This window comes from Eleutherodactylus coqui, chromosome 6 (genome assembly GCF_035609145.1).
Source record: "Eleutherodactylus coqui strain aEleCoq1 chromosome 6, aEleCoq1.hap1, whole genome shotgun sequence".
Classification (NCBI taxonomy): Eukaryota; Metazoa; Chordata; class Amphibia; order Anura; family Eleutherodactylidae; genus Eleutherodactylus; species Eleutherodactylus coqui.
In genome coordinates this window covers 48,976,008-49,002,256 of record NC_089842.1, presented here as the reverse complement: position 1 = coordinate 49,002,256, position 26,249 = coordinate 48,976,008, and the positions used below count along the sequence as shown (strand labels likewise).

Here is a 26,249-nt window from a genome sequence, read left to right as displayed (position 1 = left end):
GGCAAGTGACTTTAATACGGGTTATTTGGGTATATGATACACACCAAAATAGGACATGCTGCGTGACTTTGTTTTACAGGACTGAAATACTGTGTATATGCACGTGAATAGATCCGTAGAAGGCAATGGATTTTATTTACTGCATACACCCATGTGCATGAGCCAGACGTTCTTAAACTTATCTTACTTTTTACCTTGTCTTAGGAGGACGTGGGACCAAAGAGGAGGAAAATGGGATCTCAAGTTCGGGGTGATATTCTGAGCTTACAAGAAAGAGAAGCCCGGGTAGGTGGAAAGTAGGGAAAAGATGTCTTGGTATGTTGACATGGAGCAGAAATGCCACAGTATTTCCTCTACATGTGAACGTACCACCCCTGTCCATATGCTGCACTGGGGTATGTTCATGTGGTGGAACCCTGTCTGGAAACATCTGATATGAAATTCCAGATGTCGGAGCTGCCAGTAGAGATGCGTCTGTAGTAACCTGCATCTCAAGTCCTTGTTTTGCATGATCGAAGTACCACTGAATGCAGCAGTCACGTGATAAAACCCCATTCACAAGGGCATTCCTTGGCTAGTCTTCACACTCACTAGTCGGCTCACACTAACAACCAAGGGAGAATAAATAAGGAAATCTCACTTCGTAAAATTGCTAATGGCAGATTTTAAAGTTCAATCTGTCATTTAACCCCTCAGATTCCATAGCATGTAAATTGTCTATACACAGTAATGGACAATCCAATCACATCCATGTATGGGAGGGGGTGATTAGATCAATACCCATAAATTTGATGTACTTAGTTAAGCCTGCATGTCTGGCATTAAATGGCAAGCAATTGCAGTTATGTTTATTATTCACCAATTAAGAATTCTGTCTTGCCCACATTGTTTACAACACTGGCACAAGGCTAAACAGACCACTCCTCTAGACCTAAGTTAACAAAATATCTTGTACGATTGGGCAGAACGCCCACTCAAAGTGTGTCCTGTCTGTATAAAAGAATCCAGGACTGTTTGCCATTGGCTGTGGTCCAATCTTTCAGTGATCTGCCCTACTGATACATTATGGAATGGCAAGCGCCTACAGCTCCCATAAAGTCTGGTTCCATACAGTGTGTCCCAGTGTCAATTAATATCTTGCATGTTGGCCAGCTCCACTAAAAGTGGTGAGTCTGGTTGGTTCAGACCCCTCATCCTGGTGTGAATTACATAAAATGGTCCTACTCTGATGTAGGGCAGTGTGATGTGCTCGCAGCCGAATGTGATCAGGATGGCCCCAATTATGAAATTTGCTATCATGTTTCTTCTGCCGCCTTAACAAAAATCCTTCCTGTCTGAGCATATTCTCAATGGAAAGTATTGGCCATTTGGTATCCCCCTCAACAGACGTAACTTGAACCTCCCGGGCCCCGATGCAAAACTTGTAACAGGGCCCCCCAACTATAATGCTTTACTCATAGTACTGGGCTCCCTATATGGAGAAGAGAGGCCTTATCAGCCCCCAAGGCTCCTGGGCCCGGGTGCAACTGCATCCTCTAGTTACGCCCCTGCCTCTCGGGAAGAGCAGGATGACAACTGCTGCAGTGAATGGGAGGAACAGCTACAGTGAATGGTGGTTTGAAGTTCAGCATTTGATGAATTGGATGTATAAAAAAAAAAAAAAACACAAAAAACAAAGGGTTTAGGTGAGCTAAAGACCAAGTAACTTCAACAAGTCAAGTTATTTCTTGCTTGGTGCCCTATAGGCACTTCCTTGTAGATGTGACATTGACCACCTGAACTCGCTGTTTGGGCAATAACCTCCCTGTTTAAAGGTACCTTCAGGTAATACTTAGTTTAGTGTTACTGTTAGGATACTTTCTAATACTTTTCTCTTTCCACAGCGTCGCCGGGTCTTGGAAGGTGCAGTAAGACCATTTCGTGCACATCCAAGTTTTACATTGGATCCTCTTAAACCTCAGGAAGTAAAGAATGAAAGACCAGAAATGATATTCGATCGCAGAAGAGATATAAAAAATAACAATTGGTGTAAATGTGGCCACTGCTCTGTTATGTCCACTCTGGAAGAGTCTATATGTTGCCATGAGATTTTTGGACTTCTCTCACAGCTTAATGAGGAGCACTTGTGTATTACAAAACACCCAGCCTTTGACGAGTTGTGTCTGGACCGGGATCGGCTTGATTTCCTCTATCGTTTCTTAGCCACAATTAAAAGAAAAAATGACGTTCTGTATTACCTTCAGTAAGTATTAAACCATGTGACTCCTAAGATGCTGTTGACTGCAGCACCTAAACAGCCTGAAGGTGGGGTCCCTCATCTGTCTGGCACCCCACGTTCAACATTTGAGGGAGTTAGTTGCTTGATGAAGGCCTGCAGGCCTAACCTCTTTGTACTCCTATTAAGCCTTGCAAGAGGCAGGGCCTAATAGGATGTATGTCTAAGGGTGCATTCAGACGATCGTATATCGGCTGGGTTTTCACGCCCAGCCAATATACGTCGTCCCTCTCGTCAGGGGGAGGAAGCTGGAAGAGCCGAGAGCAGTACTCTGAGCTCCCGCCCCCTCTCTGCCTCCTTTCCACCTCCCTGCATTATTTTCAATGAGGAGAGGCGGGATGGGGCGGAGCTAATTCCCAGGACTTAGCCCCCCCCCCCCCCCCCTCCTCGTCTCTCGCTGTAAATAGCGGAGAGGGGGCGGGAGCTCAGAGCACTGCTCCCGGCTCTTCCAGCCTCCTCCCCCTGCAGAGAGAGACGCCATATATCGACTGGGCGTGAAAACCCAGCCGATATACGGTCGTCTGAATGCAGCCTTATACCCTGCATAAGAATCTCCTGTGTAAATGTCATCAATAGCGAAATTGCTGTTTGCTTACCCAAATTTTGTATATAAATTCTCTCCCTCAGTTGGCCAAGCAGACTGGAATTGCAGATTTCTAGCTCTGGAAATGCCGTGATGAAATAGCAGAGGGATTAATTGTCTAATCTGCCCTACAACTTTCTAATCTACTTTTGTATTGAGAAACACTTGCAAGTTCTTGGCTCGTTGTCAGTGGATGGAAACAAACTGTCTGCATCCAGAGACTGACAAGCCATGTTTATGACAACTGAATAAAATTGCATATCAGTCTGTTTTGGTTTAAAATATCACATATCGTATGGCCATCTGACCTCGCATACTGTGTGGCCTCTTGTACTTGGACAAAATGTACGCAAGTGGTTAAGGCCATGTAGGTTAAACCAAAACAGACTGTTCCCTTAAGGGCTGGATTCACACAAATATACTTATGTAGTGTATTGCACAAATTTGTGTAAATGCACAGTAAATAGAACCCACTCATTTCAGTAGCTTCGTTCACACAAGCATATCTTGTTAGAGCAGGCTGCTTATTTTGCACAACTTTCCTGCCCACTTGTGCAGGGAAAGAGCACATATTGAAGTAATTACACAATAATGCACCCGCTCATTGGGATGGATAGGGGTTTTTTTTGTTTTTTTGTTTTTTCCATGTGCAAAAGTGCAGTCAAACACACATATGCAGCACAAATGTATGCTTAAGGCCTTGTTCACATGGGGCAATGGCATAGTCGCAAGAAAATCGCAGCAAAGTTGCATTGCTGGTCCGTGCGATCTTGCTGCGTCTTCTCGTGGCAATACCATGACTTTGTAGCACCAAATGCAAGTATTTTCAGGGGTGGAGCTTGAAATATAAGCTCTACCACGAAAAGCAGCCATAGCTGAAGAAAGATGTAAAAAGTATACATCACCTTTCCAGTGCTGTCCAGGGTTCCACCCCAGCTTCTTGGTCCCTGGCACTGGTCATCTTGTCTTCTGGCCGGGGATTGAAAAATCTCCGCCTCCTTAAGCGCTGGCTGTGATTGGCTTCCAGGAGGCAGGGATTTTTCAATCCCCGGCCAGAAGATGAAGAGAAACAGTGCTGGGGACCCGTGGAGAAGATACTGCGGTGTGGGGGAGTGCTTCTAAGGTAATGCGTGTTTTTCTTTGTTTTTTGGCCAGATGTCATGTAGTCTAATGTCTCGTTTTTCTTACAGCAAACTGAGGAGGACGTCCTACAGAGCCTTTGTAATATGGGCCCATGGCTTCATAGACTATCGCAAGCACAAGCCTGTCCCTGCATGTGTGGTGAAGAGGGTTCAAGAGTACTTGCCGTACCCCCCGGAGTTAAATGTTGGCTACATGAAGATGTATGACTACCCGGCCGCACTAATGGCGCTGGATCATATCTAATCTATAGATGTATGTTACCTGGTTTGCACATTTTTGTACTCAATAAAGACTTTTTAGATGCTTTACTTCAGTTGTAGCTGTCCTGTAAAATAGCCGTCCTTGGCAGATGAGTTAACTGTTACAAACCCATGAACTTTCACTGCTGGGACCGCTTTTGCACTTTTCAACCTACGCAATCTGACTTGGATCTATAGGTGTGGTGGTATAACTTTAGGATAGTAGATACCTAGCACAGTGTGAGCATGCGCTGGAAATTGTGTAGCAGGTATAAGAATTGTGACATCCATAGCATTTCTACTAACTTCACTCTGCCTATGACTGATAACGGAAGCTTACACCATACATCCAATTTATGTTTAAAGGGGGTTTTGTCACCAGAACAAAATCCCATCCACCAGCTGGGCCCTACCTAAAATAAAAGATGAGGGTGTACTCTCCTCAAAGTCCTGGGACACAGCTGACAGCTCCCGCTGGTATCGGTGGTGACCTGTTAGGTGGCTGGGTGAAATCACGTGACTGCTGCAGCGTCACCGTCAGTGCTCCTGGCATCAGTGCTCACGTCCTGAATGCCAAGGCTGCAGGAGAGAAGTCCGAGATGTCTGTCCGTCCTGTTCTAATGACGACCTGTTTAAATCTAGTCAGGAGAGGATCTAAATTCAACTTGGTGGTGTAATGTACGTTTGGTAATATGCACTCCCAGATATTTGAACGAGTGCACATAACTGTTTCCCTGAAAATAAGACAGGGTCTAATTAATATATATAATTTTGTGTGTGTGTGTATATATATATATCAAATTTTTTTTTTTTTTCCTCCATGTATAGCTGCATGGACACTACTTTAAAAATCATGCTAGGGGTTATTTTCAGCAAACAGGGTATTAGAGGAGCACCATAGAAATTGCCAGTTCAGGCTTGTCTACCAGTAGAATGGCTTCTTCCCAACTGACTAAGACCAAAGTAGCTGCCATATTCATTAATTAATGTTATCTGTATTCAGGGATGCCCTTGAATCACCAAGAAATAGAAGCATCTCACCATATAATCTCCTTCAGTAAGGCCACGCTGATACCCATGTTCTACCTATGCTGGCAAGACTGTCTATAGCTAAAGCGAATAAGTAATGGGGAAAGGGGGCATAACTGAGCTCTACCATTATTGGCGAGTGGTCTGAGAGGGGTTAATAAAGTAATCAGTGACATTACTCAAAGCATTACCCACCTACCAATACGTGATGGGGAGTGATAAGTGCTTGACTGGCATGTATATTGCCTTACCCCAGTACTGTGAACTTGCCTCCCTTAGGCTGGATTCAGACGAACGTATATCGGCTGGGTTTTCACGCCTAGCCGATATACGTCGTCTCTCTCTGCAGGGGAGGAGCCTGGAAGAGTCGGGAGCAGTGCTCTGAGCTCCCGCCCTCTCTGCCTCCTCTCCGCCCCTCTGCACTATTTGCAATGGGGAGAGGCGGGACAGTGGTGGGGCTAATGCTTGGAACTTAGCCCCACCTGCAGCCCGCCTTTTTTCATTGCAAATAGTGTAGAGGGGGTGGAGAGGAGGCAGAGGGGCAGGAGCGCAGTTCCTGCTCATGGCAATTGGCTATTGCTTACTCCCAGGGATCGGGCACCGCCCCCCAATATATACACCACCATAGTTGTCAGGGCAAGAGGGACAATTTGGTGTGTTACGCTGGGCACTGGTTGCTCTTACCAGCACTCGGGGCACAGTCTTAAACGAGATATATAAACAATTGCGAAAGAGCAAAGACATAATCACACTAAGCATGACACCCTCTTTCATAGGAACATTGCTACATAATCGAGAACTTGCCTAATGCTTGCACTGTTAGAGGGTGGCAGGTTATATAAAGAAACAAGGAGGCATACATAATAAACTTTGCAGTGGAGGCAAATATATTGTCCCTCAGAGTCAAGCTTGCTGGGATAACGCTGAAGTAGGATGTATTTATGCACGTGAGTATCGCATGTGTGGCATAGCTGTACCCTATCCAGGATCTGCCAATAGTATGTACAACGTCCGGCAGCGTTTCTGGCACAAAACAGAACCCCAGGTTGATGTTTTTGGATTGCCTGAAATATTTACTGGGTCCCCGAACATTCCAAGAAATAGTCTGTTTTCAGCCATGACCTGGGATAAAGAAATGGTTATGATTATCTAGAAGTATAAAAAATCCATAATGTATTTGTGTGACCTGGAATAACCCAGAAACAGGAGGATTACTGCCAGGCCTTGAGCTGTTTTTCCCAGGGACATGGGTAAGAAGAAAGAACTGACCCCCTGAAACTAAACAATAGAAGCTGAACTACAAACAGGTTGGTCTAATTAATCAGTGAAAAAAGGGGTGTAGGCTCAACCTTTATTAAAGAGAAGCCTAAGACATCAGGTTATTAGCTCAAAAAACCAGCATGATTAGATGCGTTTTGGAGCTGCAGAGCCCCATCCTCTGTATTAGCTGGTGATCCACCATACCAAAGCATATGACCTAAAAAGGATGGGGGCGGAGCTATACAAGTATGAATGCAAGGGTACTATGTTATGTAAAATAAGGAAAAGGGTATGAATCAAAGATCAAAACCTGAAGTTAATAAAATCCGCACATGAATAGCTTCAATCAACAAATGCATGCATTACATAGAAGCCGGTGGAAGAGGTGGAGTTCCCCTTGTACAAATAGGCAAATTAACATGATGAATAATCCGTAGTTATTAAAAAAAACAATGTAGCTGCCGAAAATAACAACATTGATAAAAACTTTTTTATTCACTAAAAAGAAAATGTTAAATAAACTAGAAACCCATAAAATAAATAAAATCAGATGAACGGCTTATAGCAGTGATAGCGATTTCATGGGATGTAAACCAAATAGTCCAGACATGACATACGATGGATAGAATACAGATCTCAGTAGCGGAGCAAAGCGAGGTGCATGTAATATGGGTGTATGAGAAATGACATTTGTAAACATTGCATATATGGGTATATATATTATTTATTATATATATATATATATATATATATATATATATATATATAAAACTACGCATTATGTTGATTTGCTTTTTTGTATATACAAGGGTCGCTCACCTCCTTTTACCAGATAGTGAGTGTTGATTAACCTGCTTCTATGGAATTTTTGCATTTGTTGATTGAAACGATTCGTTTGCTTCTTTATTTCATTTCTTTTTAGCTTTGATTATACCTTTTTCTTTTTATTTATTTGACATAACATTGTACCCTCATATTCGTACTTGTAGGAGGGTGGCTTCACATCGGTGTAGGGGATTCCGCTTTCCTGCTCTGTTCGGTATTTTCAGCCGGAGGATCCAACACAGATGTGAAACCGGCCTAACTTCAGCCCCCATCCTTTTTATGTCATATGCTCTGGTATAGTGTTCCCCCAGCTAATACTAAGGAAGGGGTCCCAAAACACGTCTATTCATGCTGGTTTTTAATAAAGCAGGGAAGATGAGTTTATAATCTGATCATTACATTTCTATTTAAAGAAGATTGAGCCTACACCCATTATTTTCACTGATTAATCAGACCGCTAAAACTTGTCCTCCCTGTAGACAATACTTGGGTTGGCTGCACCTGACAACAGGTATTTCTAACCCGCTTGGGGAAAGGAAATACACCCACACAGAGGTATGTATATCTATCTCATATCTATCTATCTATCTCATATCTGTCTATCTCATATCTCTCATATCTATCTCATATCTCTCATATCTATCTCATATCTCTCATATCTATCTCATATCTGTCTATCTCATATCTATTTATCTATCTCATATCTATCTATCTCATTATCTATCTATCTATCTCATATCTATCTATCTCATATCTATCTATCTAACATCTATCTATCTCCATATTTTTTCATACGAGGAAACCTGTTTTGCGTATTCATAGAGGTTGCTCCACTCCCCTCTCTTTTTCACTCTCCTCTACCAAACAAGTTGGAGCAGCAGTCCTCGGGACAACCGAGCTTGTTAGTGAACATAAACACATCAACACATGTAAATCATGTTACATGTCAGACCTCCTGTATAGCAAACCAGCAGGCAGTATGACATTTCAGCCAAGCCGGTTAGGATATAATTATCCTGAGCTAAAAGGATTAATAAAGAGGTCCAAGCGAGATATCACCAAAGACATATTATCGAACGCTGTATCAGTTCTCTCTATCAAGTGTCTCTCATATTGATCCAGCCATCCGGACGCTTCCTGCGTACTTTCAAAGAAGTGAGTTGCGCCGTTTGCCACCACGCGCAGCTTAGCCGGATACAGCATTGAGTAAAGAAGGTGTCATTCTCATATTCAGCATTTTGCCACCTGGAAGGTTGCGCATCATTTTTGAACCTCTGCTGATTTTGATGCCATCAACGGTCATATCTGTCATCTTGCATGCCTTGCATAGTATGATGTCATGGTCTTAAAAAGTAACTTAATTAAAACAGAGCCTTAGGTAGAAGGCGGCGCGGCGGTCCTCTATATGCCCGTTCCATGGAAAATAGTGGCGTCAGAGAATCTGTGTCAAAGAGGTTCATCAAAATAAACTATAGGATTAGAGCCCTCCACTCATTCCGGTAGTCTCACTCCATGGACATTGTTGCGCCATGAGCAATTCTCTAGGTCGTCAACATTGCTAAGCAAATTTGCAATCATTTGATCATGACAATGTACAGAGAGCTATAAAGGCACCATTAGATTTTCTACCTCACTTACTCATCCCTCCACGGCAGTGGTTCTCTACATCTATTCACAGCCAAGAATATATCCTTTAATGTAGGTTCTCCTTGTGGCACCCGTGGTGTCTCATGGCCAGCAGTGGGATTAGCTGGAATTGTATCTGCATATAGGCATACCGGGTGAGAGACCTGAGGCGTCGCTGTTGCCATAACCCACAGTAGCTGCTCCTGCTCGTGTTCCACTGCATGGGCCTGCTCAGAGGTATTCCATACAGCCACTGAAAAATCAGGTTCTGATAGAGAGGCTGTCCTGATGAACTTCACCAGTTTTGCAGCGATGTCCTTACTCCACTCAGTCCTGCCGGTAATTTGTGTCAATGCACGTGCAGTGTCTGAGGAGCAGGCCTTCAGCCGAGGAGACAACAGAGTAGAAGAAATAGCAACCCTGTCATGGGGCTCTACCGTCTCTTCCTAAACGGGTGACTAAGAACCCAACCTCGTTATTAACTGGGGGAGATCACATTAGTAACCTGGGTTACCTTAAGTTCCTGCTTTGTCACCGTGACGCCAATGTTCCTAATCAGCGGCGGCTCCCCTTACTTGAAATAAGAGTAGTCCACACACTGAAAGTACTTTTATAACCAGAATGGGGAACGTTCGGTCTTCTTTGTTTACTTCAAATAACTTTAGTTATAATAGATGATTAACTTGCGCGCAAATAACTTGTGGTTCAACAACTTGTTAGTGAGTTTACACTTCTGACCTGCCTTCTTCCACTCATCCAGCTTGGGTCTCCCAAGTTATTTTGTATGCACAGTCCTAGTTATCTGTTGGATTTCACTCACTTGGTTATTACTCTCTCAACTGGACGGTACTCTTTCACACTTGATTTAAACTTCAGGCGTTTATTCATTTTTTCTTGCTTCCCTTGTGGTTTGTTGCAGACTAGGTACATGCGGCTCCTGCGTTCTCACAGCCACGCGCACTCGACATGTCCTGAACTCCCACACTTCCTTATATGGAGGCACTCTGGCATCGCTGCGCTCCGGCAGGAGCAGCGGTCCATCTCTCCTCCATCTCCATACTCAACTTCAGAACCACTTTCCACTCTCTCCTCTTGACCTCTCCACTTTCATCTCCTTACTATTGACTGACTTCTGGACCTCTCATACAACACATCTCGTGGAGAACAACCAATCCATGATTAGACAAAACAATACATTTTCCAGACACTACCAGACGTTAACCGTTCCATGCCTGCGGGTACCGATACACATAACATTGACTCATTCAACACTTATGACAGTGACACAAGACATACATATAACGTGCATTCAGTACTGGAGGGGACCCCAAAATTCTGGGCCACTACACACAGGACCCGAGATAAACAAAAGGGTGATAACTTGAAGAAACACCCATGTATCAACCCCGTGGAGACTGAACAAAGGAACAGATAACTATAAAGTTGGCAATACACCTCGGATGGTGTTCAGCTTTCAGCTGCTCTTCATGGATCCCCCACCACCCCATACAAATGCAGGCTCATTGTGCATATGTTTTAAGAGTTAAGGGACAAGACCATTGTGGACTCCAGAATTCAACATGCTCTATCCTTAGATGGCTGGCGGATTTGGCCAATGTCCTTTCTGCTGTCACCTGCAGCTTCCCATTTATCCCATCCCCCAACTTCAAATGATCAGTTCTGACAGCGGCATTTAAATTCCCCGATCGAAGTTCGGTGGCCCCAAAAGCCTCCTTCTACCTCATTAGGTTTTCTTTTTCCCTCTTCTGGATCAACATTTGGGGATAATAGGCTGAATTGGATGGACATATGTCTTTTTTATGCCTTGATGAAGGACTCTAAGTAAGTCTGAAAGCTAGCTTTAACATCATGTATTTTTGTTAGCCGGTAAAAGGTATCATATCTACAAGATTACGTGGTTTCTCTTACTGAGAACAATCACACTTTTTTCGGCCTTACATACTATGTTACTATGACCACTACACAGAAGCTCTGCCCCCAATGTATCTTGGCTCTGACAACGGAGGCTGCCTGGAAAACCACTTGAAGGGGTTAGAGTAGAACTGCATTTTAGACATACCCTACTGGGAGAATTGGTGCAAAGGTCCTGTTGTATTAATCAACGTCTGTAGAAATCTTATCTGATCATCAGTATAATCCTGTATAAACGAGTACAAAGCATGAATGGAGGATAAAAGTCAGTCAGAGTCCACCCTCTGAGCGCAAATGACAGTGTGACTGTTAACCCTTTCCAATCCACTGTCTGACGTCTGAAGACATTATGATTTAGGCCTCATGTCCACTGGCAAAATCGAATTGCTGATTCCGCATTCAATTTTGCTCATAGGGATCCATTGGCCATCCGTGGACAATTAAATTGTAATTTGCACCCGCGGATGGCATTTTAATGGATTTGTGTTTTCTCCCGCACGTCAGAGAAAACGCAGCATGCTCCATTGTCTGCGGGTCTCCCGCAGGCTTCCACAGAAGCCTATGGAAGCCGATACAGCTGAATTTCTTCTCTCCGGCGTGGGAGAGCAGGAGTTCAAAAAGACAATAAAAAGAGTGCACGGCGCATGTGCGCGGCACGCTGCCGGCATGCCGAGTGCATCCGCCGGGCAGAGAGAAAGAAGATCCGGCCGCGACGGACAGGAACCCGCAGCGTCTGGACAGGTAAGAAAAATCTATTTTCAGGCCCCATGTCCCCGGGAAAGGAGGGTCCCGCTGCGGGATTCTGCATGGAGAATCCGCGCGGGCCAAAATTTCCTAGTGGACATGAGGCCTTAAGGCTATACAGCTCCGATGCTGGAAGACGTCCGTCGGGGTTCTCTTACTGTATATTGCCAGCCTCTCTGCTGTCGGAGCCTGTCTAACATGTCACCTCATGCAGTACTGGTTTAAGCCAGCATATAGCACCGTTGTATAACAGCAGAAAAAGAGTAAGCCCCCTAGGAAAACCAGAATACAAATTGGATTGGAAAGGGTTAATGAGTAATATTATACGACACAGATAGCATCAGTCACTGCAAAGCAAAGACTTCTTAACTGCAAACTTGTCAAAAGATCTCACCAATTTCAATGGGATCCGATGACAATTAGAGATGAGCGAGTATACTCGCTAAAGGCAATTCCTCGAGCGAGCATTGCCTTTAGCGAGTACCTGCCCGCTCGAGACGGAAGGTTCAGGTGCCGGCGCGGGGGAGCGGTGAGTAGCGGCAGTCAGCAGGAGGGAGCGGGGGGGGGGGGGGGGGGGGGAGAGAGGGAGAGAGAGATCTCCCCTCCGTTCCTCCCTGCAGCTCCCTGCCCACTGCCGGCACCCGAACCTTCCGTCTCGAGTGGAGGAGATACTCGATAAAGGCAATGCTCGCTCGAGGAATTGCCTTTAGCGAGTATACTCGCTCATCTCTAATTGTCATCGGATCCCATTGAAATTGGCGAGATCTTTTGACAAGTTTGCAGTTAAGAACTCGCTCATCTCTAATGACAATCTTTCGAGCCAACTAGACCCTCAGCCATATGTTGCTTTCACATGAGCGCGATATGGGCACATTTTTGTGCCTGTATTACGGATGAGTGTTCTGGCCCAACCACGGGCCTACTGGCCCAATGTCAGAGCATCACCATAGATCCCAACAGAGAGTGGCCATAGGCTGTTACCCAGAAAACAAGGATCAGGGCAGCTAAATTTGTAACGCTGCTGTAATATCTGCTGTAACCTCTGTTCGGAGGTTCTGATACAAATCTGGCAAGAAATACCAGGAGAAATAACGCCGCATGCAGCACTTTTTCTTGTGGTAAAACTAAAAACGGAGGCAAAATGCTTATTTTGATTATTTTACCTTCCAAAGTCGGATGTGCCCCAATATGGTACCAATAAAAACTTCGGCTTGTCACGCAATAAACAGGCCCTCACAGAGCTTCGTCGTTGAAAAAATATAAACGTTATGGGATTTTTAATGCAGTGATGTAAAAAGTAATAATTTAAAAAAAAAAGGTTTTTACCGTGGAAAAGCTAAAAATGTAAAATAATTTTGGTATCGTAATCATACCGACCCGCAGAAAAATGTCATTTATGCTGTATGATTGAGGCCGCCTGCACACGGGCGGGGCGGATTCCGCAGAGGAATCCGGCTTTGGCGGCAGCGGCGTCCGCGCGTACCTGCTTACTGAATCCGTAGTGCAGATAGTCCGCGCGGCTCGCCGTTAGCATTGCGCAGTACTGATTCTTTTTTTTTAAACTCTTGATTTTCCCGCGGACTCTACAATGTTAATTGCATACGGCTTCCATTGACTTCAACGGAAGACGTCCATGCTGAATCCGCAAGAAAATGGAGCATGCTGCGATTTTTCATCCGCGAGCGGAAACCGCAATTGGTTTTCTGCTTGTGTGCATGAAGAATCATTTTTTCCATAGCTATGGAGGGTTATCGCTGCGGAAACCGGAGGCATCCGCAGCAAAAAATCTACTCGTGTGCGTGAGGCCTACAAAAAAAAATTAAAGTTTTTCAATACATTTTATGTACCCAAAAATGTACCCTCATAGGTTGAGGGAAAAACAAAGCTTTTCAAAAATGGGGGGGGATGAAAATCCCAATAAATCGTCAAATTAGGCCTTGTCACTAAAGGGTTAACCCCCCCCTTCAGCGCTGACAGGAATGACAGGATGGGCGGGAAAAGTGTCCCGGCGCGCGCTACTCCTCCTGCTGTCACGTGCCGCTTAACCCCATCGCCGCCGGGCAGGGGGAGGTCACGTGAGCGGCTGTCGCGGAGGATCTCTGGGTAATGACAGGAGGAAGTGAGCGGCCGGTAGGAAGTGAGCAGGTAGGAGCGGGGTCCCTGCTGCTGGGTGCCCGGGGGTGGAGGGACCTGTGTCCCCGTGTGTGCTGACACGGAGCATTACTGGATGAGGCCATGTGTGTGCGGAGCTCTCCGCCCTCCATGTCTGTGGGGGTCATTCTCTGCACAACTTGACGGCCAGACTAGAAAAGTTCAAGGAAAACTTTGCAGTCAGTTGGAGCTGATTATTATTAGACGGTCCAAGTACTTATGCGTCCGCGCGTCTATTCTGGTTGTATGTGTGGGGGACACATTGCGGATCTGCGACCACACCGCGGTTTAGGGCTTATTTACACGAACGCATTGGTGCTGCGCATTACACGTGTAAAATCTGCGCATGCACAACGCGGTGAGTTGATCCCATTGATTTCAGTGGGTTCCGTCAGAGGTGCGTGTCCCGTTTTAGTGCATATTGGGCACGAAAATAGCAGATATTAACGGATTATATTGAATTGCAAGTTAAAATCAGCGGAGGTATGCTTGCGCGTTTTAAGCGCCAAAATACGCGGGTTAGGCACGTGGAAAAATATAGTCAAATACGCACAAAAATGCAGCACCCAATCGCCCAGATGTGCGCATAAATACGCCAACACCGTGGAGAAGCCAGCCTTAAGCCACTCGCACATGGTGTCAGTAAAACGCTGCGTTTCGAATGTGCCGTTTTTCCGCTATTTTGATCTGCGTTTTCTAAGGTAGCTTGCTGCGTTCATCAGCGCTTTTTAATGTGATGGGGTGCGTTAAAAAAAATGCGAAAACGAACAAAAATAGAATAGACAGCACAGCGTTTTTCAAGTGCAGGTCTGCAAGGCCCCATTGAAATCAATGGGAGAGTTGTACCGCGGTTAGCATGGCGTTCGAAACGGCGAGCTAATCATAGTAAAGAGCTCCAATGTGAGAGCGGCCTTACGGTCACAGCTGAAAGTTCACAGTGTTTTGTTTTTTTGCGGGGTTTTTCTCCACGTGTGAACAGGTTTCAATGCCCTTCACTTTAAGGGTCTGTTTCCACGTAGCGCAAATGCTGCGGAATTTCTGTGGCATCATCTCTGCTTCCATGTATATGCGTTTATATAGCTAATTTCAGAAGACCCGGCGCTACCCCAACCCCCCCTTCCCCCACACCTCCGAAGTCTTCGGATGTCAGCGCTCCCCGGCATTCGTTGGCCTGTAATAAGTACAGCACCGCCGGTCACATGATGTGGAAGTGGAGCAGCTGATTGGTGGCGCTGTGCTTCCTATAGGCCACTGGGCTCCGGGGAACGCTGATGGTGCATATTTTGACTCTCTGTTGTAGTAAATGTTTTCCACAGCGTTGATTTCAATGTGCAATTGCGTGAAAAAAATACGCTTTCGTCCATATTGACTCAATGCCTTGCAAAGAACGAAAGCCACAGTGAAAATCCGTCATTTTTCCGCGGCAAATAGAACGTGCAGCAGCAGATTTGTGCGTTGCGAGACGCAAAAAATCTCGCATGAATATAAACCGCATTCTTTTTAATGGCGTCAGACACATGAGGGTTTTTTTTTCTATCTTTTTTCCCACAGAGTGCCGCAGGAAAAAATCGCGGCATGTCCGATCCTTCAGCGTTTCCTCGGACCGCCTCGCATCGCTCATTTTTTACAATGGGACTGGCACAGTTTTTACCTTACCTCAGCAGTGTAAGAAATGAAAGCTGCGCTGTGATTGGTTGCCATTGGCAACAAAAATGACAGGGGAAGTTGGTGAAGTTTCGATTTTTATTTCCGCCAGTATTTGTCGCCCGGTGCTGAAGAACGCTCATGGAAAATATCACTCGAATTGGGCCAGAACCGTGGATCTGTCTATGACACAAACACACAGAATTTGCATTCTTGTGTACAAGGTGTTGTCCTTATGTGACGCTGGCCGCCATGATATGACGGATGTGGCACTGCTGTGATTTTCACCTGGCGGATACGACTTTGTTCACGTTTCTGTTTTTTGTTTTTGATCTGTCTAAAGAACCGCAAATTAACAACAGTAAGGCTGAGTTCCCACACGGCGAAATCCCGGTGTAAATCTTGCGGTTTGGCTGCAGCGAAAAACTGCGAGATTTCCGCCGGGAAAGCGCTGCTTTAAAACCCGCGGCACCTAGCCATGGGCTTTGGAGCGTCTTTGCCACATGCTTTTCCGTTGCAGCCGGCGCTCCCATAGAGAAGAGCGAGGCCGCAGCAGAAAAACAAAAGAATGGGCATGCTGCGGCCGGCGAATCCGCAGCGCCGGCTTTGCCACGACGAATGCGCCGTCCCGTGTGGACGGGATTTCTGAGAAATCTCGTTTACATAGCTGGCTAATTCCGGGATTAGCGGCCGCAGGCGGATGTGCTGCGGCGAAATGTCGGACGGAATTTCCGCGGCAAATCTGCCCTCTGTGAACCCGGCCTAGTAGAGGAATGCTGCACACAATAGAGCCCATATAGTGTAGCCAGTCATTTCTGATGGAAGCCTCAAGATTGAAATGGGAATAGAGCCCAGTAATAGATCTTTAGGCCTCATGTCCACGGGGAAAATCAGTCCCGCCGCGGATTCTTCATGGAAAATCCCGCAGTGGGTCCCACCTTTCCCGCGGACATGAGGCCTAAAAAGAATATTTACTTACCTGTCCAGGATGCTGCGAATCTTCTTTTTTCGGCCCAACGGATGTGCTCGGCACGCCAGCAGCGTGCCACGTGCATGTGCCGTGCAGCCTTTTTTTTGCTGCGCCAGAGAGCAGGAATTCAGCTGCGGGTGTTTTCCAGCACACGCAATCCGCACCTCAGAGGAAAATGACATCCGCAGGTATTTAACTACCTGCGGATGTCCAATGGATCCCTATGGGGCGCGGATCACGTGTGCGGGTGACCCGCTGCGGATCTATCCCCATAAACATGAGGCCTCTTACGCAGTTGGAGTTGTGGATTTCAGTGCAGAATTAGGCCGGCTGCACATAAAGGGGTCGGATTCCGCATCGGGAGACCGCAGCAGAATCCGATCCCGTGCCTAGCGGCGTCCGCACGTACCTGTCATTACTACTTCTCTTCTGTACTGTGGATGGTTCGCATGGCTCGCTGTCAGACATGTGCAGTACAGATTTTTTTTAAACCCCTGCTTTTCTTGGGGTCGGAATCCACAACCTTTCTGCAATGTCAAATGCAAGAGAGGCGCAGATCGGACGGCCTCCATTGACTTCAATGGAAGTCGTCCAAGCTGAATCTGTGCAAAAATAGAGCATGCTGTGATTTTTTTTTTTTCCCCCCACGAGCAGAAAATCGCAATTGGTTTCCGCTCGTGTGCAGGAAAAAGCGCTTTTCCATAGCATGTTATTGGAAGGTATTTGCTGCGGAATCTGGAGGCAGACACCCACTTAGGATTTGCATTGCAGAATCCAATCGTGTGCAGCTGGCCAGTATAGTGTCTTTGAAGATTACAAAAGATGGCGAGCATCATGAAAGCTACCCATGATTACTGGGAATTAAAGGGCTACTCTGGTGAAAATACATTTTCTATCCCTGCCCCCCCACACTCTGGAGGCCTCTTCTGTGTATTGCAGCCATGTCCCTGTAGTGTAGCCTCCTTCCTGATACTTGTCAAGCGCCATGTTCCTGGTGAGAGATTTTGGTTTCATTTTGACATCAATTCAATGATGCATCGTCACAGCATTAGCTAGAGGCTATACCATTTCCGCCTGCTGGGGGGACAGTTTAAATTATTATTACTTTCTATAGTATATTTGGTTCTTGTGGGTTATCTGTCACTACTTTTTAAATTAATTTCACAAATGTTTCACCAATACATATGCGTCCCCCCCCCTCCACATATTTAGTTCTTAAACTCTTTTTATTTCTCCAAAACATAAATATTTATAATATTATTCAGTTGGTATAAACACTACAATAGCCTGCAAGATGGCGGGGAATGGTATATATTAAAAAAGTGGTGACAGATAACCTACAAGTACCATATATTCATCTAAATAAGCTACATGCCACAAGTATACAGTCAGGATGAGCTGTAAACTCCTCTCTTATAACTGTGTGACAGTAGCCTGTTATCATCATCAGTAACTGTGATGGGGGTATATTGTGCCCACCTGTAGACAGTTTCTGTGGTAGGTCCATCCATGTAATAGCATCACAGACTGTGTATGGTTATTCTGGCTTTGGCTCACAATTCCCAGTCATTGTTATAAGGCTTGTATAAGAAGTCTGACATTGATTTGCAGGAATACTGCCTTCCAATAGGTGGCGCTGCAGAGGTATTGTTTCATCTTCCCATTTACAGACTGAGAAATTGATTAAAAACTGAATACATAACCCCAAGTAGAGAATTGAGATCACATGACCATCTGGGGAAAAAAGGGGCCAGGAGTTACAGATAGAAAGGAATAACTAAGGCAACACAAGACCACTCATATATACCGGGAGGGGGGTGTTCTATAATGACTGCGGCCAGCGACCCTGCGTACCTCTCGTTCTCCTGCTTCTCTGGCCTGCACGGCTCGTCGTCAGACACCTTTTTTTTAAAAAAAAAAAAAGAAAGAACTCGTGCTTTTCTCGTGGAATCCACGGCCCATTCGCAATGTCATTGACTTCAATGGAAGCCGTATGTGCAGACAACCTCAGGAAAATAGAGCATTCTGTGATTTTCCTCGGTCAGGAATAATCACTTTTCTAAAGCATGCTATGGAGGGTATTTGCTGCGGAACCCGGAGGTGGACACCAGCCCTGGAATCCGCAGCAAAAATCCGCCCGTGTGCGTGAGGACGGAATGGGATAGGCCAACATAAGTCTCATAGGTATGACTCTCGGGAGGATAGGGAATCGAACCCATTCAGTTGCCCAGAACCCTCCTTCTTCCTCCCTCACTTCAGGCAGGACCGTAGTTTGCCCTGCTAAATTGCACAATGTGGTTTTCGCTGTGAACCGCCATGATCCTCGGCACAAAGACGTGAAATAGCACAGTGGGGTTTGTCAGTGATTTGCAGAAAAAAAATATGATAAAGTTGCATTGTGCAATCCTTCCAGGCCGGCAGAAGGAAGTTGTGGGGAAAGGTTACATGACAAAGAGAGTGAACAGTAAGGAGGAGGAGAGTGTGAGCCAACTGCGACCACAGGTATATGGGGTCTGGGTCTGACTTTATTTAGGGGGTCTGTATATTGGGGCTCTGCACTCTCTAAGTAGTCTAATCTGGGTCTGTAATTTAGTTGGTGTGCGGTCTGAATTTATTCAGGGGGTCTGTTCTTCGTCTGCATTTTTCCGGGCCTGAAGAAGAGAATAGCCCCCAATGTGGACTACAGCTCAAGTTGAGATAATCTGATGACGGCGTATATGACTGGTGTTGTACATCTGCCTCTCTTAGGTCAGGCTCACAGGAGCATAAGTTTACACAATGTACGGGCGCGCGATACGCGGTAATTCACGGGCAATCAGTTACATTGCCTTACGCTGTTTTGCCCACATTTGCATGTATGTATTGCGTAATATGCGAATGCAAAAAAAGAATACAGTGTTCCATTTTGCTGCATATTACGCACGAGAGAGCCCATTGTTCTTTACGGACGCGTAATCAACGCCACCCATACGTAATTATATTGCATATGGGCGTCATTGATATGCGCCGTTGTGAAGCGACAGCGGGATGTTTAAGCAAAAAGCAAAACAGGAAGATTGTGCATGACGGCTTGCGTGAGATACCCTGTCATGTGCAGAGCAATATTACTGCCATTCGCAGTCGTAGGCCACATTGACTCCACAGCGGTAAAACCCTGCGTGACTCGCACATGGCTTCACATATACGGTCGTGCAAGCATGGCCTTATTCTGCCTCTAAATCGTGACTGGTAAGAGAAGGACGACGGATCATGGCTGTCAGCACTGGACGCTAATTTGAAACTCCCTCTTTAAAAACCTCCAGTTTGCCCCGTCGTTACAGTTTGGGCTTTAAAAAGAAAAAAAAATCTACAAAAATTGCACCAAAAGGGGGGGAAAAAAAAGTAAATGTTTCTACCTTTTTGATTCTGGTGTCGTCTGTAATATTTTCCTTTCTTCTTGGTTTCCCCTCAGCCTCTGCAATGGATGACGGCTGTGAGTGCATACACCTTGTGGGCGCTGCCCTTGGAGCTTTAGTGTCCTTCGTGCTGCTGTGGCTGGGGTACCGCCTGGGTGTCATCTACCAGCTCTTTCATAAGGTGAGTCGTATGGAAACATTTTACATTACTCACAGGAACAATACGAATGGAAGACTTGCTTGCTTTGGAAACAGCTCGATATTACAGAATGTTTTGCTTCGTTCATGTTGACACAACTTAAAGGGGTGTTCAGGTAAGATTACATTATCCACTATTCACAGGGAGCAACATATATTACCAAATTATCCCTTTTATCTTCATCTGTACTAAAGATGTACCATACAAACAAGTCCAGCTCATAGCTACCTGATGGCTGAAGGCCCATTTTCACATAACGATTATCACTCAAAACTCGTTCAAACGACCGAAAATGTGCGATAATCGTTGTGTGTAAACGCATGCATCGTGCACTTTTCATCTAAACAATGATTTGAAGGTGAACTTCGAATCCATCATTCAGCCACATGTATCTCTCAACAGATCGCATGCTGTGTTCTCTGTGGAAGCTGGGAGATTACATTGTATTCTGCTGGCTACCCCGATGAGAACAGTGCAGCTGTTTGCACAGCAGGGCGTGTGATTAGTCACATGTTGGGTTTTGCAAACCTCTCTTGAAGGCCCATTTACATGCAAATGAAGATGATAAAGTGTTAATGGACATGAGTGTCTATTAACACTTTATGCCAAAAGATCGCTAAAGCTTTCAATTGTTTGAAAGATTATCTTTGTGTGTAAATGGGCCTTAAAGGCCCTTTTTGCATGGGAAAATTATCGTTCAATTAATGGCTGGATCATGCAAAAGTGAGCCCCAATTGTTTTGCATAAACACAGCTAATGTTTGAATGACTAACAATAATTTGTTCACTTATAGTCTGTCCCTTAGAGTCCATTTAGACAGGAGGAATGTCGGGCAAACGCATCCCAACACTCTTCCCTGTGTGTCCTTGCTCCTGTGCTGCTGCACGGGAGCTAGTAGCGCTGGCTCGCTCACAGAGCGGCCAGCAGGGTGGCAGGAAGGCTGCAGGAGATTTCTCTCCTCTTGCTCCCCCGCCCCACTCCATTGACTTAACATAGTGGACGTTCAGTACTGAACGGCTGCTATTTACACTGAACGATCAACGATCGTCCATCGTTTATGCTGCATAAAATCTTGAACGATGGACGATGAGCTGATCGTTCAGTGTAAATAGCAGCCGTTCAGTATTAATTGGCCGCTGTGTTCAGTCAATGGAGAGGGGCGGGGGAACGCGAGTAAGGAAATCTCATCCAGCTGCCCTGCTGAGATCCAGCGATACTAGCTCCCGTGCAGCAACACAAGAGCTAGTATGTGCAGGGACAAATGTTGGACATCGTTTGCCCGACATTCGTCCCGTCTACAATGGCCTTTATTTACAGGCATTAAAAACAAACGACGATCAGGCAGTGTTTCTTCTATGAACGACTGCCCATTTACTCTGAATGGAGCCGAAAGATCCCCAACCCGCTCCGCCTCATTCAGTGAGTCATTACCACCCTTGTGTAAAAGCACAGGATCTAATCTTTGGGTTGACTGTTGACCAAGTAAGCACTTGACAGTCCTCCTACGTAAAACGACCATAACAAATTGGCACTCTCCATAGGCCTGCCATGATTATTGTCATGAAAGTCTTGCTGATTTTCAGCCGTCCATTCCGCTATGGGGAATACACAGTATTTCCACAATGTGCGAACACCTTTGGGCCATCTTCACTCATGGTGTAAGTGCTGCAGGCATTCTGCAATGGAAAACTCGCAGCAAACGCTGTAAAACTGCACTCGCCAAACCTTCACCTTTTAAGGTGGTTTTGACTTGAACTGTGTGAAAACCTCCCTGAAAACTGCATGTTTGATTTCAGCCTTAGAGGGGTTGTCTGGTTAACAAAGCCCATTTCAGATCTTCTAATGGGGAGTCAGCAGTAAAATCTCTTATTCAACTCCATTAGAACGGCCTCTTGTTCTGGAGGAACCTGTATGTACATACATTAAACAGACAATCCTTTGATTTCAGTTGAAACTGTGTGGTGATTCATTTCCCTTGTTGTGGGGCTACAATAGAATCGCACACTTTCTGATGGGCTCCCCAGAGATTACAGCTGATTAGTGTTGGCTCTAGTAGCCGGACACCTTGTGATCAGCTTAGAAAAAACTTGTCAGGAAAACCTTCCATCAAAAATGGATTCTACAAAGTTAACAACTTTAACCCTTTCCAAACCACTCTGACCTCTGAAGACATTATGATTTAAGGCTGTACAGCTCCGATGTTGGAAGACGTCCGTCAGGGTTCTCTTACTGTATATTGCCAGCCTTTCTGCTGTCGGAGCCTATCCAACGTGTTACCTCATGCAGTACTGGCTTTAGCCAGCATATAGCGCCGTTGTATGACGGTAGAAAAAGAGTAAGCCCCATTGGAAAACAAGGATACAAATTGGATTGGAAAGGGTTAAACTCGAAATGCCTAAAAGCCGGCTCTATCGTGCTACGTAGTGGTCTCTTGCTGAATAGGACCAGAACAGCAGTTGCTGATGCTTTATCGGTGACCTTTTTTTTGGTCTTCTAGATTTTGTAATAACAACCTGTTTCTCGGAATTTGGAAAACAGTTTGGCAGCCGCACTGCGGGTAATGGGAGGTCTGGTTGGGTGACATTGATTGAAATCTGCAGCCATGACATGAGCTTTGTTCACCCGACATAAGAACTATCTCAACACGTCCTGCTTGAGATGATTCTATCATTCACATTGCCTGTAATTAAGAAAAACTACTATTAATGTGAAAATGAATAAAGTTATGTTAAAATGTTGCACTCTTATAAGTGGGGACTCGTTGACGTAGCCAGGTGAGACCAGCCCACGTAACAATTAGATAGAAGCACAAAACAACACAAAAATGAAAATTATAACGTGGAATGTTAAGGGTCTAAGATCGCCCCACAAACAAACGGCAGTTCTCCGACATCTCAAAAGACTTAAAACAGATATAGCACTACTCCAATAAACTCACTTAAAGGGGTTGTCCCGCGCCGAAACGGGTTTTTTTTTTTTCAACCCCCCCCCCCGTTCGGCGCGAGACAACCCCGATGCAGGGACCTAAAGAAAAATCCGCACAGCGCTTACCTGAATCCCCGCGCTCCGGTGACTTCTTACTTACCGGCTGAAGATGGCCGCCGGCATCTTCTCCCTCCGTGGACTGCAGGGCTTCTGTGCGGTCCATTGCCGATTCCAGCCTCCTGATTGGCTGGAATCGGCACGTGACGGGGCGGAGCTACACGGAGCCCCAACAGAAGAAGACCCGGACTGCGCAAGCGCGGCTAATTTGGCCATTAGACGGCGAAAATTAGTTGGCTCCATGGGAACGAGGACGCTAGCAACGGAGCAGGTAAGTGAAAAACTTCTTATAACTTCTGTATGGCTCATAATTAATGCACAATGTACATTACAAAGTGCATTAATATGGCCATACAGAAGTGTATAGACCCACTTGCTGCCGCGGGACAACCCCTTTAACCAAAGAAGATTTTTTTCCATATGCGAAAGCTATGGATAGGGGAAGTATATGGATCACCATCAGTGCAATCGAAAGCAGGGGTGCTGATCCTTATTAGAAATGGCTTAAACCTTGAGGTGCAGGAACAATGGAGCGACACAGAGGGAAGGATTGTAAACCTACATATAAAAATAGGATCGGAGAGATTTAGTGTTTACAGTGTGTACGGACCGAACTCAAACAATAAACAATTCCTAACAAAACTATCCGACAGACTACTTACAGACACAAAGCCCCATAAAGTAGTGGGAGGGGACTTTAACGCGACAAAGTGTCAGAAGACCGGCGCAGCCAGAACAACAAGGGAGATAGTAACAGACACCAAGACACCAATTTAACGAACTTTATGCACAACGTTAGGTTCAAAGATATATGGAGGGAAATTAATCCAGAGGGGCGCGAATATACACACTTCTCACATGCACATACTTCATGGTCTAGAATAGACTATGTATTTACAACACCCCATCTAGTTTCTAGAACATCTAACATCACCATAGGAGAAATGATAATTTCGGATCACGCTCCTGTGATATGGTCCCTAAACGAGCAAACACCAAGGGGAACGGACTATATATGGAGATTCACAACACTTCTGATAGAAGACGAAACCTTTTGTGCCTCACTAAAAGGATGATGGCTGGAATATATGTCCGATAATGAACCACATACAAGCAACCCCCAACTGTTGTGGGATGCGGCCAAAGCAGTAATAAGAGGCAGAATAATAACTTACGTAATCTCTCTTAAAAAGAAAATCAAGGACAAAATAAACAACTACGGGAAACATACACCCAATTTCAAGAGAAGCCAAATGAAAGTAACAAAAAAAAAATGGAAGTCAGCAAAAGAATCCTATGAGACATGGCTCCATAAAAGAGAACAAATGCTATACACACGGAAAGAAGCAAAGCTATTCAAATATGAAAACAAAGCAGGGAAAATAATGGCTAACCTGGCAAGGGGACCGTCTCATAGGAACAATATAGTGGGCCTAAAAGACAATTTAGGGAAAACACAAAACCACCCACAAAAAATTAACCAACTATTCTTTGACTTTTACTCCAAACTCTACTCCCACACACAGACAGACAAGGACCCAAAATTAGACAATTTTATAAACATAAACTGGCCCACAGTGTCAGAAGACCAAAAAACAGAACTAAACGCGCCCATAACTATAGCAGAAATCAAAGAAAATATATTGAAATTGGGAAATAACAAAGCCCCTGGCCCAGACGGCTATACAGGTGAATTTTTCAAAGTACTAAAAGACCAGACTGCCCCAATACTAGAATCTCTATTCAATGGATACACGAAAGACAGCCCCATCCCTTCTGAGATGAATACAGCACATGTCAAATTACTACCCAAACCGGGAAAAGACCCAACAGACGTAAAATCATATAGACCAATATCTCTAATCAATACAGACCTGAAGTTGATGGCCAAAATCATGGCCGACCGCTTGGCCGGACTTATGCCCCAATTAATCTCCCCGCTACAAGCAGGCTTCACAAAAGGACGATCAGCCATCACCAATATACGAAAAATACTGACAATACTAGACGAAATTAAAATACACCCTCTGCTCCATCCCTCACCAGCCTTCTTGGCAATAGATGCAGAGAAGGCTTTTGATAACGTCCTATGGCCTTGGCTAAAGGCAGTAATGGACAAAATGAAGTTTGGGGGCCCCTTCTGCACATACCTATGGAACCTATATTCCACACCACAAGCACGAGTATACACACCAGGTTTCTTATCACAAAAATTCCCTCTACAGAAAGGCACCAGACAAGGGTGCCCCTTATCCCCACTCCTATTCAATTTAGCAATAGGGCCCCTAGCAAGAACCTTAGAAAGCTCCATAGAGATTGAAGGGATCAAAATCGGGAACAAAACAATCAAAACCATGCTATTCGCTGACGACATACTGATAGCGCTAGGGCGTCCACATACAGACCTACATAAAGTCTTTAGCATACTGAAAACATTTGAGGAAAAATCAGCGTTCAAAGCCAACACCACAAAATGCGAGATAGATATCTCACCACGAGGCAAACTAACAGACTCAACCTTCAAAGACTGCCCAGTAAAGATAGTCAAAAATAGTATCAAATACTTGGGATACATATAGGAAAAAGACCAGAATCCATATACTCATTAAACTATCCTCCTCTGATAGCCAAAATAGTTAAGGAACTAGACAAATGGAGCAACTTACCACTTTCCCTATTAGGCAGATCCCATCTAATCAAAATGATAAGCTTCCCAAGAATGTTATACCCATTACAAACAATTCCCCTCCTACTACAAAGACGAGACCTGGAAAAACTCCATAAAGCGTTCACGACTTTTCTGTGGTCAAGAAAAAGACCACGCATCGCACTTAAAAAATTGATGCTCCCTAAAAGTGAGGGAGGCTTAAACTTCCCCGACATTAAACTATATAATATAGCAAGCATTATGAGACAGTCCCTGGATTGGGAACTAGCAACTTCTCCAACTACGACCTTGAACCAGAGCTATTCGCCCCATGGAGCCTAAATGCACTTTTACATGCCAGCTTCTCCAAACTCCCAATAGAAAGCAAACATTCGGTCATGGCCAAAGACACCATAGCAGCGTGGAAGATAACCCGTAAACTATTTGACTTGCCATTTAAAATATCCAAGCACATGGAATTATGGAGGAACCCCGAATTTAAAGAAGGCAGGGAAAATAAAATGTTCAAAATGTGGCAACACAAC

The 26,249-nt window shown here is 45.0% G+C and overlaps 2 protein-coding genes across 3 annotated transcripts in view; both read left to right on the top strand.

The window, feature by feature from the left end:
- LOC136633577 (zinc finger protein 777-like) overlaps positions 1–4,309 on the top strand; it is a 45,616-nt gene extending 41,307 nt beyond the window's left edge. The window contains exons 22-24 of the mRNA XM_066609340.1: positions 205–285; positions 1,884–2,242; positions 4,049–4,309. Of these exons, the coding sequence (XP_066465437.1) occupies positions 205–285; positions 1,884–2,242; positions 4,049–4,244 (636 nt within the window). The 3' untranslated portion in view covers positions 4,245–4,309. The remainder of the gene's footprint in view (positions 1–204; positions 286–1,883; positions 2,243–4,048) is intronic.
- Positions 4,310–7,827: 3,518 nt separating this feature from the next.
- The window catches only part of ILVBL (ilvB acetolactate synthase like), a 54,122-nt gene continuing 35,700 nt past the window's right edge, over positions 7,828–26,249 (top strand). The window contains exons 1-2 of one of the 2 annotated variants that reach the window (XM_066606754.1): positions 7,828–7,909; positions 19,873–19,997. In XM_066606754.1, the coding sequence (XP_066462851.1) occupies positions 19,881–19,997 (117 nt within the window). In that variant the 5' untranslated portion in view covers positions 7,828–7,909; positions 19,873–19,880. Of the gene's footprint in view, positions 7,910–13,720; positions 13,802–19,872; positions 19,998–26,249 lie in introns of those variants that run through there. The other variant, XM_066606753.1, reaches the window with a different exon arrangement.